The sequence below is a fragment of the Coccinella septempunctata genome, chromosome 3 (assembly GCF_907165205.1).
Source record: "Coccinella septempunctata chromosome 3, icCocSept1.1, whole genome shotgun sequence".
Lineage (NCBI taxonomy): Eukaryota > Metazoa > Arthropoda > Insecta > Coleoptera > Coccinellidae > Coccinella > Coccinella septempunctata.
Genome location: NC_058191.1, coordinates 34657646 through 34671577, shown reverse-complemented (window position 1 = coordinate 34671577; position 13932 = coordinate 34657646). Strand labels below are relative to the sequence as shown.

The 13932-nt window shown below is 35.9% G+C and overlaps 2 protein-coding genes and 1 non-coding gene across 3 annotated transcripts in view; 2 read left to right on the top strand and 1 right to left on the bottom strand.

Moving 5' to 3' along the window:
- Positions 1–5769: 5769 nt before the first annotated feature.
- Positions 5770–13932, bottom strand: part of LOC123309762 (ATP-binding cassette sub-family C member 10) — a 41593-nt gene continuing 33430 nt past the window's right edge. The window contains exons 17-19 of the mRNA XM_044893011.1: positions 11564–11755; positions 9038–9281; positions 5770–6419 (exon numbers count right to left, since the gene is read on the bottom strand). Coding sequence (XP_044748946.1) covers positions 6177–6419; positions 9038–9281; positions 11564–11755 — 679 coding nt within the window. The 3' untranslated portion in view covers positions 5770–6176. The remainder of the gene's footprint in view (positions 6420–9037; positions 9282–11563; positions 11756–13932) is intronic.
- LOC123309766 (coiled-coil domain-containing protein 97) overlaps positions 7669–13932 on the top strand; it is a 41479-nt gene continuing 35215 nt past the window's right edge. Inside the window, exon 1 of the mRNA XM_044893019.1 lies at positions 7669–7835. The gene's annotated coding sequence lies outside the window, so the exon portion shown is untranslated. The remainder of the gene's footprint in view (positions 7836–13932) is intronic.
- On the top strand, positions 8827–8899 carry Trnaa-agc. Its single transcript has one exon. It is a non-coding gene; the product is annotated as a tRNA-Ala (tRNA).

Genomic DNA, 13932 nt, shown 5'->3' with positions numbered 1-13932 from the left:
ATAGTGTTACTCATCGAATAAATCTGTCATTGAAACTTAATAATAAGAGTTTATTTGTCATAGAGCGAATATTGGTACGTCATTATTGGTTGAATTTTTTTAATTCTTGATGTATGGTTATTCTTTTTGTGATTTTCACGAAATATTTGCTTTCTACTTGGAATTATGACAATTTCTACAATGCGGTGTCTTATTTTACATCAATCAGTGAAAAGTAGTATACCGTGCTTTCATAAAATTGTTATTGATCGAATAATTTCATCTGAAAGCACCGAAATGAGATATCCTTTAGATAGGAAATTATTTGACAGATACTTATTCACCCTGAATAAAATTTATTCGAAGGTGAAAGTACCGGGCCTTAGAGAAATCGCAATTCTTCAATAGCTCAAGAAATCATAGTATCATACCACTCCGTTAAGAGTGTAAACGGTACTCTCAGAAAATCGCGATATTGAAACACTGCTTCTATGAAATTTGTTTACTGAGATATTCAAATCCATAGATTCGAAGAATTAAATATTTCAGTGAGGTCATGTAGTAGAGAAACCATTTGGATACCATATCATATATTATACAATTAACATCCACAATTTACAAATCTCAAAAAACATACTCAAAATTTATTTTATCCCCGATCTGTTGTTCTTACGGTCCAAATTGTGGCGATGGTATATTGTCATCCGATATCGTTAAAAGAACTCTTACCCCATTTTCTTGAAAAGGAATTAATCAGCAATCGTTAATAGTAACTTAATTCTTCCCAATGGGGAAGATCATTTTCGTTATCGAAACCCAACGCCTCGAAACAGATACTGAAAACTTTTATGTGCAAGCACTACATAAAAATGTCATGTTATACCTTATCGACAAACTCTTGAGCTCCTCACTCCTGCCATGGCAAATTAATCTCACTGAAGACTTCGAAATCAAGTTACTTATTTATAGAAACTACAAGGTAAACAATAATAAACCGCGGTATCCTACAGAAAACATTTTTTCAATGTTGTGACGACATGAGTTAAACAGAAAAACATGAAGTCGTGCTTCTTTCAGCGTTTAAAAATATCTATCACGCCCCACTAACTGGGATTTACTGGATTCACCGGGTTTCATGTCAAAAAGGTGTATTGGAAGGATGAGGACTTCGAAGTGAGCATTTCATCAACAACTTTAACCTCCCACTTGATAATTCCCCATTAAATGAAGGAAAATGTTGGCATGTGAAGATATGGATATTTTTTATATTTCGCTGACGAACTGGAGAACGTATGCCGCTTTGTCAACATACAGAGTGTTCTCAAAGGTGAGACAAAATAAGTCATTTCACCAAAAATTTTCTGTATAAAATATCCAAGATACTAACTAATATTCTTTTATTTTACACTTGGTCCTAAGTATTTTTCTGTCAGTTGGTATTGAAATGAGTAATTCCATAAAATCGTTGCTTTCCAATAATTCAGATAACAAATAATTAAGGGTCTTATTAAGATCATTTTCATTTTTTCTGTAAACATTGTCATTTTGAAAATTCTGTGAAGGTGATTTTTGGTGAAATGCTTTATTTTGACCAGTTCTACTAAAGCCGGGTCCACACTATTTAACAAAACAGGTTATAAAGCAAAGTTATAAAACTTGTTAGAGAAATTCAATTCAAAAAGTTATATAACACAATGTTATACAACATTTTTCTTGCTATATAGCAAATTTTATGTTATCCGTTGGGTGTCGGTAAAGATCAAAGAAAGTTATATAACTTTGTTATAAAACACGCCGCAACTTGTCCACACTAGTGTTATTAAACATTTACTGCAGCGCCAATCTTTCTTTTACTGGTATTGCATCTCGAAATGTCGTGTCTTTTTTGTCTATTTTATGGCCGATTTGATTTATTAGGTATTCGAAATCAGAACTTGTCATCCCTAGGAAATTTTTAAAACTACCATCACATTTAATGTCCCCTGTCAATGGGTCTATGTCATCCATTGCTAGATCCTTCAAAAGAGTTGTTCCACTATAATGTTCCCCTAGCTCTCAACGATGAGATTTCACTCGTCTACATAAAATCACACAAGCTGCTGCTGCCAAAATGACATCCTCTACGTTTGAGGACATTTTCATTGTCCTACAAATGCCACTGCTTCCAGTTGAGCACTTTTGTTTAGTTTTTTTTTTTGTTACATAGTCTGGATGTCTCTGCTATTTTATAACAAATTATATAACAAAGTTGTATAACACATTTGTTGTATAACTTTGTTGATAAAATGTTTTGTTACATAGTCTGGACCCGGCTTTAGTGTTAAAAAAAGTCTCACCTTTAAATACGCCCTCTATAATACAGAACCCTGGTTTCATAAAGCTTGACCGTGGAATCAACGCTTGATTGACGAATAGACGTCAATTTTTTTCAAGCGATTATTCAGCCATGATCATTCAGAATATCATTCTCGCATCAAATTGTAACGTTCATACGTCCAGTCAATTATTCTCAATTGCTACTTCTTCAATATATTCAGAAATGAAAAATTTTCAGTGATTCCGTTTTAGAAATCGACTGACTGTCAAATCGTTGATCGGACAATCAAAGTTTCATGAAACCCGCTGTTAGTCTTTCTTTTCTGTAACATGAGGTAGAACTCTTCGAAATAAAACATTTCATCTGTATTCATTGATTTCTCAATTCTCAAATGAAATAGGTGACTTGGGACGTAATATAGTTTTGAAAAACTAGAATTTGTGATTATATAGTTGAAATTCGATAAGGAAATTTAATGATGAACCCCTATTATAGGGAAAGTAAATATATTGCACCTCAAATATAAAAAAACTAAGCAAAACAAGGAAACTTCGATTGCTTTCATTCTTTGGTGATTTCTTTGTGGAAATAGCGTGAATAATATCCTGCGAAAAATCGGCATATTTCCTGCTGCCAATGCGCCGCTTGTATCTATTCGGCATTGTCCCAAGTCACCCTATGAAACAACAAAATAAATGAATGAGATCCGTGTGCCGTTTGATTTGTAAACATCTTTGTTTCATGACATTTCTAATATCCCAATATCCAAGTATCCAGAAAAAAATTACACATGCACAAAGTGAAACACATATACAGGACACTAGAAAGTATAGGGGCCATAAAAAACGCGCTTTTACTCTCATGAATTCGTTAATTTTTCCAGTCAATTCAAATGCTCGGATTACGGCACTCTCAACAGGAATTAATTGTTGAACTAACCGAAAAGACGTTGCACAATCTTATAAGTTTGTATCTTCACTCATAAATGGTAAGAAACAAAGAAATCTGCAAGGGAGGGTAATTGTCCCAAGTTAGAGGACTGTCCCAAGTCACACGAATCTACCGGTAGTAGGAAAAAAATCATCGAAAAAATATAGGTATCTTTACAACTTTCAATCGTTCATTATATGGAATCTGGCTCAACTCAATGAAATGATTCAAGGAATTGAAGAAGTGAATGTCAAACAAAAAGTTGAATAAGCATAAGTAAAGGGAGTAGCACCGTATCAAGCGAAGAAAAAATAACCAAAACTTCTTTTTGTACGATTACGCATATTTGGAAACGGATTATTAAAATTATCGAATTTTCACTCGACTCCCTCATGAATCTTGTCTCCTCAGTCCTCAGTCTCAGATACGAAACCCTAGAAATAAGGTAGATGACAGCCCCTGATAATCATACCCTGTCGTTATCACGATCTGAGACCTGTATATCCTTCTCTGTCGCATGTCACGTGAAAAAAGCCAGACAATGAATAAAAGGCCTAAGTGGTTTTTTAAGGGGATATTTTACATAGCGCAAGGTACTTATACAGCCATTGTGTAGTGCAGTGAATGAAACTCGCCCCAAGTATAGTCAGGCCCCGAGTTTTACAAGTAGTATTCAGGACACTTCATTGTACGTAACCCCGGCAGAATCGGTCAACTTTAAATTTTAATGTAGGGCTACAAGAAACGGAGAGATCACTTATCAACCAGCCATCAGAGTGGAGTCGTTCATTATTAATCAGCAATTTTCTGCTTTTTCCATATGTGGTACGTTCGCGAAGTGCGTTTCAGAACTTCGATATGCATTTGGATGTAAAGCGTGCGGAAAACCTACAAGGCTGGTCGGAAAATTGTTCTCAACTGCGTGAACGGATATGTACTGTATGGTGGAAGTATGTAGGGAATTCACTGCACGACAATTCAAGTTGAAAACTGAATTAAAGAAAATATAGGACATATGCTATTGTCTTCGTCTGGGTTCCTATCTGGAAGGGATTGAATCAGACACCGTTTCATACTGGGTGACGCTCTGGGTAACTGTATAGTACTCAGTAGTCGCTGTGGATAGTACTCAGTAGCGCTTGCCAGTATTGAGTAAGAGTCCATCAATTCCAAATGTTTTCCATTGGAGAGAAAAGCTATGTTGCTCTGATGAGGTCAAATGAGACAGAAACCATGGTCATCATCTGCTTTTCTTCGATGGGGCGTACTCCATTTGGGGCCTTGACGATGGCAAATTGGCTAGTTAAATTCAGATCGTAAAACTTGTTGATATTCATATCAGCGGGTGGTAAACATCTGAATTTATCCTTATTACTATAAATTATATTCCACAAATCCAAGGTGGATGAGGAGAGACTCGAAGTAATTTCGAGAGAATAAGTATCACATTTATACAGGGTGTTTTCAAAGGTGAGGCTTATTTTTTGACAGAAGTAAGAACTCGTCAAAATAAGTCGTTTAACCAAAAAATGTCTACTTAAAATATCCAAGATGGCTGAGATACAACCCCTATAGAAGTTGGACAAAATTTCATAGAATTTCAAGTACGGGACTGTGGAAGGTGACTCCGGCATCGCAAAAACGAGACAAAACATAAACATATGGCTGGACAATGAATGGTTCAGTACCAAGTTCATCGGATTAGATGCATCAGATAATTTTGAGGGAATCATAATTGTTGTATCGTGCAATTTAGGGTGGAAAAAAATGTAGAAAATCGAGGCAGTTTCTTGAAAGTGTTTATGTTAGTTATGTTGAAAAAGTGCTATGATGTTTCCCCATTTCGTCCCATTTTTACGACGATTGTTGGAATGTTCGAACAAGAAGATTATGATGCCCATTGTGAAAAAACTCGTGAATAATTTAGACGAATTTGATTGGTGAGATTTTGAAGTATCATTCTATTTTTTACACTTATGTCCCAAGTCTCTTCTGTCAGTTGGTATCGAAATGAGCCATTTCATAAAATAGTGTAAGTTACTAAAAAATAATGAATAAAATTCGGCAATCCTAAGTTTCCATTTTCATTACCACGTAGGTAAATATCGAACGAGCCAATAACTTAAACGAAACCACATGGTCGAATCAGGAGATACGTTTTTTCGTACTGCTTTGCGACAATTCAGGTAAAAAACGGTCTAGGGTCTTATTAGGATCTATTTCAGAAATCATTTTCAATTTTTTTTCAACTTTGTCATTTTGAAAGTTTTGTATAGGTGATTTTTGGTGTAACTTTAGCCAAGTTCTTCTGTTGAAAAAAAAGCCTCACCTTCAAATACACCCTGTATAATCGATGATTTTTCTGGGAGATACTAATGTCGAAAGTTTTGGTTATTCAGGCACTTTCTGATCATGATGATTTAGTTCTTTCTTATTCCAATTTTAATTCTTCAATTGTGATGTTACTTGTGAATTCTGACAGAAGACTTCCATTAGTGGTTATACATATACCTGCTTTGGAATGGATAAATAAACAAACCACATCTTGTAAAAAATTTTAATCAGCTTATATTCACATCTATTTCAAACACAAATAATTACCTAAGAATCTCTTCAACAGCATTGGAATATTCATACTAAATCGATGTATATATAAACGATTTTTGGCATATTAACAGGAAGAATGCCATTAGATTACTATGATATTTTCATGGTAATTTCCTAAACTTACATTAAAATAAAATTATATGAAAAAGAAGAAATTAATATCAAAATAATGAACTATCCACTAGCCGAAAATGAATATCAATCGGTGAAATTTCGGATACATCAGTCGAAGTAATTAATCTAAAATCAACATAGTTCGCACAAAAACACTCCAATGCAGTCTTTCATCATTCTGTACGCACATGCACCTTCTGTTGGAACTAATAAACAACAAGTGGAGGGATTACTCATGATTGACCATCTGGTAAAAATGTGAATTTGTATCGGCTAATAAACTGTCTGGAGTATCGAACTCTAATACTCTTCCATCCCCCATGACTAACACCCTGTCGCTGTCCAAAATAGTTTCAACCCTATGGGCTATAGTCAATACGGTGCTTTGTCTGAACGCTGTACGGAGTGTCAGTTGAATCAATCTGTCGGTCTCGTGATCCACATTCGCTGTAGCTTCATCTATGCACAGTATCTGAAAAAGATCACAGTTAAAAAGTGATGGAAAATAGCTCATATCCGAAAGATGTCCAGAAAAAGATGAGGTTATTTAAAAATTCGTCAAGACCTAACGATTACACCGAGGTGAATTAAAATTCGATATTTATTACTAGAAGAGTTGCTTTTTTAGAATATGTATCACATGTAGATCTACGGGGATTTATCTAGGAGATATACGTGTCCAAAGTTGACCTTCGAAAAATCCCGAAAGAGAAAGTTGAAAATTCGTCAAGACTGAGGCCACATATAGCTTGTAATAATGAACATATACCTTTTTTATATCAACGAATGAGTACCTCACAGAATTACAAACATCACCCCCAAAATCACTCCTGGAACCGCCACTAGTTCTTATAGGATGATTTTATTTACATTATTAGGTTTTTTTTTGCTCGATATGTACCAAGATAAAAACTCTTGTTGAAGGACCCCTTATGACTGAGCTTATTTTATTCGAACATCATCATTTTTACCAAACAGAAACGGATTAGGGATTTACCCATCCAACATATAGGTCGGCAAATAACAATTTTCCTCACAAACTTTCTTATCCTTCCAATATCTTCCCTGACCCTTCAATTTAGCAGAGTCCTTTGAGTTCCAACGAAAAGTGCTTTACGAATTTTTCAGGGATATTCCCAAAGGAGAATTGTGTCATAACTGAAAACTCATCTTGTCTGAACGCGTTTAATGCGGCAAGAAACTCCTAGTGAAATATGAACGTCGGTATGGTGTTACTTCCCTTAAGCAGACACAAGTTCCACTTTTTAAGCATCGAACTTTTTCCCATTTAGAAGATTCACTGCTTTATATACGAGGCCACTGCCACGAAGTTCGAATTTGAAATAAAATGCATAATTCGTAGCCGATGATATATGATATTTTGCTGAAGAGTTCTGATGGGGAGATTGCCAATAAAGCTTATATGGAAAACTGAAAATAAACTGTTCAAAAACTTAATTTTTCGTATTTATATACATTAATATTAAGGTTGAACAGGTTTTTACGCTTTCTATTATTTTATTTTTTTTAAATGTAGGTATGTATTAAAATTAATATTTAGTTTTGTGCATCTATGTTCCCCCTTTTTTGGTTCTTTGCCAATGTTCATTTAGGGTAATTGGGAGTTATTGTTTTTTTGTATGGGTCTTTCAATCATAATCGCGCATCTAGGTTCTACAGTTTTCCTGACCAGGAGTGGTGAACACATGTATCAGATCAGTATCGCCGCAGACTTCGCTAAAACGCCGTGTTCGATTTTCTTCGCATTTTTACACTTTACGAAATAAAGTAAAGTATTTCTCGCTGTTTAAAATAATTTCGAGAGTGAAACCATCTTTGGATGCACTTCATAAAGCTGGCCAGCTTGTCTCTTCACATCACACCATAGGTAAGTCGTACCTTTATTGTCGCTTTTCATTTGGTTCGCCCGTTAAGCAATTTCCAGTTGCCCTATCATAAAATTCAAGACAGTCCATCAACTTTTCTCGAGCAATCGAGTGGTCCTTCAGACACTTTGAATTTCTTACTTTCTTTTGAGTTTGAAATCAGATATACCAATATTTTATACAAAGGTGACGCACAAAATTCATTACTCAGCTATTTATTTACTACCTACTTTCCAGGAAAATGCCAAAAGAGGTCATTTTTTGTTTATTTTAACTCACGAGACTTTTCACATATAATTGAGTAGTTTTTCTTGCACCCTCCAGGAAGGGTGAAGGGTGATTTTTTTGAATTAATATGCACTTCCACAAATAGAAAAAGTAACTTTGCATCCCTCAAAATGAAAAAATTAAAAAAAAAATCGATTTAAATATCTTTCATATAATGGGGAATTCTCCTCAATTTGGGTTGTCAAAGAATATGCAAGCTTAAACTGAATAATTATGAGTTTCATTCCTGAATTTTTCAAATGCACCGCGGAAACTATTCAGCATCATTCTTCAAATATGAGGTTTTAAAATTTAAATCGCTTCGTTTCTAGTTTACGATTTGGCAACAGTAGTTTCGGTTCTGAGGAAGCAGATGCTTAATAATTTCAAACATCGGGAGAATTCTCTAACTTGATATCGAGAGAGAATTCATAGTAAAGAAATAAAAATTGGTAGGCAGAAATACCATATCTACTCTCAAAAGGCCGCGAACACAATATTTATTGTAATCACACCTAATTTCGTATGTATGTGTGTTTATTACAATGTGGAGTAGTTGGCCTCGTCAGAAATATAACTAAGAGAAATGAGCTAGGCAAATCTCTCATTTATTTATGGAACGATTTATGAAAATGAAAGTAGATCAATGTTTCTTTGTAGTTACAACAGCTGTAAACTTCTAGATATATATATATATATATGTTCTTGTTCACTTTTACTGTCGGAGGGGGCGTAGCTCAGATGGTAGAGCGCTCGCTTAGCATGCGAGAGGTACCGGGATCGATGCCCGGCGCCTCCAGGTCACTTTTTGTTGTTCATTGAAAACATAGACATATAGAAGTGAATGTGAATACTGACTCCTTATGAAAGTAAACAACAAGAATGAATTGAAATTCTGGCAAATTTATTCTCGGCAAAATAATAAATATTAACATACCTTGGCATTGTGAAGGACTGCCCTAGCCAGACACACCAGTTGCTTCTGTCCCATCGAAAAATTCATGCCGCCGCTGCCTACATCATTCTCGAGCCCGCCGAGAGTTTTAATTGTGTCAACTAGGTTAACCTTCCCTAACGCGGACCAAATTTCGTTGTCCCGGAATTCTCCCAGAGGGTCCAAATTGTCACGGAGCGTACCGCTGAAGAGGAATGGCTCCTGGGGGATGCAGAAAAGTCTTGACCTAGAGTGGACGGTAATTTATATCAATACAGTTTGCGAATTCAGGTCGTTTCGGGTAAATGGGACGTGTAATACGTTCACAACATGAGTGAAAAACTGCCAAACAGGTTCTATTATTTTACAATCTTACAGTTGGAGAGTTCCTCCAATTGAGCGTTTTTTTTTTAATTGAGAATCGATTATAGCATAGGTACTGAATTCAACTCTGATAATTTGGCCTTTGATAAACTTATATCATTACGAACTACATTTTTTATCGAAAAGAAGATGCAAATATACATCAATAACAATATTTCATTGAAATCCATTAATCCAACTGAAACAATTCAACCACTCAAGACAATGAATTTCAAATTATTTCTTAACTCAATCAATTCGATTCTCTTCGTCTTCGTCTCTTCGTCTAGTATACGAAAAACGTGAAGCATTCAAAACGTGTGTACAAAACATTGTGCTGAAATATCCATATTTTGGTGAGTCCCAAATTCCTATCATTATCATTAGGAATAGAAGGACATCTTTGAATTTCATTATTTTCTGCGAGAAAAAATTCACATTTATACCGTAGACTATTGATAACACAGATCAACAATTATTAATGGCTTACCATCAAATACAGGGTTTCTTCAAAGGTGAGGCTATTTTTTGACAGAAGGTAGAACTCATCAAAATATGTAAGTTGTTTAACCAAAAATTATCTAAATAAAATATCCAAGATGGCTGAGATACAACCCCTAGAAGTCGACAAAATCTCATTGATTTTCAAGTACGGAACTGTGGAAGGTTCCGTACATCGGCATCGCAAAAACGAAACAAAACATAAACATATGGCTGGACAATGAACGGTTCAGTACCAAGTTCATCAGATTAGATGCATCAGGTCACTTTTGCGAGAATCATAATTGTTGTATCGTGCAATTTTGGGTGAAAAAAAAATGTAGAAAATCGAGGCAGTTTCTTGAAAGTGTTTATGTTGAAAAAGTGCTATGATGTTTCCCCATTTCATCCCATTTTTACGACGATTGTTGGAATGTTCGAACAAGAAGATTGTGATGCCCATTGTGAAAACATTCGTGAATAATTCAGACGGATTTTATTGGTGAGATTTTGAAGTAATATTCTATTTTTTACACTTGTGTCCTAAGTCTCTTCTGTCAGTTGGTATCGAAATGAATGAGCCATTTCATAAAATCGTGAAAGTTCCTAAAAAATAATGAGAACAATTCGGCAATCCTAAGGCAACGCAAAAACGAAACAAAACATAAATATATGGCTAGACAATGAATGATTCAGTACCAAGTTCATCGGACTAGATGCATCAGGTTACAGACCAACAAAGTTCAAAAAATTGAAAATTATTACTGAAATAGATCCTAATACGACCCTAGACCTGAATAATCGCGAATCAGTGGGAAAAACTTATCTCCTGATTCGACCATGTGGTTTCGTTCAGGTGTTTAGGATAATGGCTCGTTTGATATTTACGTGGTAATGAAAATGGAAACTTAGGATTGCCGAATTGTTCTCATTATTTTTAGTAACTCACACGATTTTATGAAATGGCACATTTCGATACCAACTGACAGAAGTGACTTACGACGCAAGTGTAAAAAATAGAATAATACTTCAAAATCTCACCAATGAAATTCGTCTGAATTATTCACGAATTATTTCACAGTGGGCATCACATTCTTCTTGTTCGAATATTCCAACAATCGTCGTAAAAATGGGATGAAATGGGGAAACATCATAGCACTTTTTCAACATAACTAACATAAGCACTCTCAAGAAACTGCCTCGATTTTCTACATTTTTTTCCACCCTAAATTGCACGATACAGCAATTACGATTCTCTCAAAAGTGACCTGATGCATATAATCCGATGAACTTGGTACTGAACCCTCATTGTACAGCCATATGTTTATGTTTTGTTTCGTTTTTGCGATGCCGGAGTCACCTTCCACAGTGCCGAACTTGAAATTCAATGATATTTTGTCGGACTTCTAGGGGTTGTATCTCAGCCATCTTGAATATTTTTTATAGACAATTTTTGGTTGAATGACTTATTTGATCAGTTCTACCTTCTGTCAAAGAAAAGTCTCACCTTTGGAAACACCCTGTTTAATGATTCCTAATAAATGTACTAAAAGACTTATTATTATATTATATTAATTGAACGTATTGCCCAAATTCCTGAGAATTACATTATATGACATTAAGAAGATGCCGATGCGGACTCTAACATTTTGGCATGTTCTGTAAACACTTCTCCCTGTGACTCACCTCAAAGAAGAGAGGGACACATCCCTTATCCTCACCGTATCGATAAAGATAGATCCAGAATTCACCTCGACCATCCGGAACAGCCCCGCTATCAGCGAGCTCTTGCCCGCCCCAGTCCTGCCAACCACCCCGATTTTCTCGCAGGGTCTGGTCTCGAAGCTCACGCCGCTCAGGGAGGGTGGAAGATTTTCCCTGCGGGAGAAAAGTGGTGATTTGTAATTTGATTATCATTGAGTGAGTGAGGTCGTCCCTATATTGATAATTTGATGAATTGCTCCTCTGAAAGGACGTATGGTCGCAATTTTTGCAGTGATGGACTAATAGAAGTGGGGAGGGAGGGGGGAAGATCGTTATGATGACGGCTCGATTGTAACTTGATGATGTTGAATTGATAGGAAGGAAACGCGGACAATGACGCCGGGACGTGTCATCCAACGTTGGGATATCTCCTGTCGTTAACATTCAGTAACTTTTTTGCGCAAGCTAAAGATATTTGTCTCCATTACTTCCTAGACTTGTACTTCTGAAATACGCTACTACATTGCATTTTCCTTGTTATGGCACATTTTCAAACATAGGAAAATCTTCGAGCTGGTTTAATTTTCACAACGTCTATGCCTAATGTAGGAATAATATTTTTTGTTTCAAGTACTTTAAGCATAATAGTTCGTCATACAACAATATAAATAATCGTCACAGTAATTGAGAAAATAAGTGTATCCAGAAGGATCTACAGATAGCTCTTTCTGTCGTAGGGACTCCTTCCTACTCGTCCAGAGCTCTTCTGGCACGACCACGTAGATTGTAGATTTAATTGAAATAGGTTTCATTGAACTGCAACATAAAGATCTCTTCTGATAGCCATCAAAGCTGTCCTAGTCATCACCTAGTGTAGACTACGAGCTGTAGAGCTGTAGAGCTCGCCCTCAAATTCTGGAGTTCTAATGAAACTCTTTTCTGTAGGTACATTTACCTACATCGCAGAAAGTTTCTTGTCCATTGAAAGGAGTTTCAGCACCTTTCCTTGGTCTCTTTATTTCCTCTGATTCTCGAGTTACTGGGCACCCAGACCAAGAAGGACTTGTTGTTCTTGCCCAAAACGTTGAGTTTTCTTCGCCTCAGTGCTTTCATCGCAGCCCGACTCTCATAATGTATCTCCATATCACATTTCTGATAGTTTCTTTCTAGTAGTTGGGGAGCCCAAGAGGAAAATTCGGAATTTACTCGAGCGTATCGGAAATATAAGGGGAGATACCTTGGACCCTGTAGAGTACCTCTACTAAAAATTAGACCTGTATATAGGGGGAAATGTCTAGGACAACCTGTCAGAATAGTATTTAAAAAAGAAAAGATCATTGTACATACTCGTGCGACTCAGATTAAGATACATATATTGCTATAAATTTGCAAAAAACAGTCACGTGTACATTCCTGAGGAGGTGGCTTTTTTTCTTATATTGAAGCTTATGATTCAAGAATAAAGGAAAAAATTTAATCTGACAGTTTCAGCAAGCCGAAACAATGAAAATTGGCCATAAAGGTCGCAAAAATCAGTTTTTTCTTATTATCTCGTCTCCTGGGCTTCAAACTATTTTCGCATTCATCATAAAAGTTGTAGGGCATAACATTTTCTACAAATTTTGTCCAAAGAAATTTTATCTACGGTTGAACGTTTTTGAGATACATGGTGATAAATGTACATTAGACTGGGTTCCTACATAGACGTTGGCCTTTCGCTTGTGTGGCTAAGCTCCTCGCCCTCATCGTCCTCTAACTTGAAAACGGTGAAGAATTTGTTAAATTGCTTCAGACAAAAGTTGTATAGAATTTTATTACCTACAACTTTCATAATGAATACAGAAACATTTAAAGGTACAGGAAGGGAGATATTTTGAAAAAATGTCTTGTTATCATCTTCAAACTGTCAGAGTAAGAAAATCCCCCCCTAATTATTGTCAGATGAATGGGTCAACAAGTCTGAAACACCCAGATTCAAGATCTGTATAAAAATCTGACACGCTCGAGAAGTTTTTTTTCACCATTTTCAACTCTTCCGTACCGCCAGCCCCACCACGTAAACTGTCAGACTAACATGAATTTATTATCCGAGACACGCATCTACAGTATCTTAATCTGACACGCTCGAGTATGTACACCTGGCGATTTTTTTATACATCTTTTCCTCTAACTCTTCTAGTTTCCTAATACTCTCCCTCACAGGACGTCGAATTTAGAACCTCCTGTACAAGATTAAAATTTGAGCTGAGGCTTAAATTTTGTTCGTATTAGATTCCGAAGATTCACATTTCGATATAACAATCTCCAAGTGTTTTCGATGGAAGGGAAACCGCAAATAAACCGCTGCACTT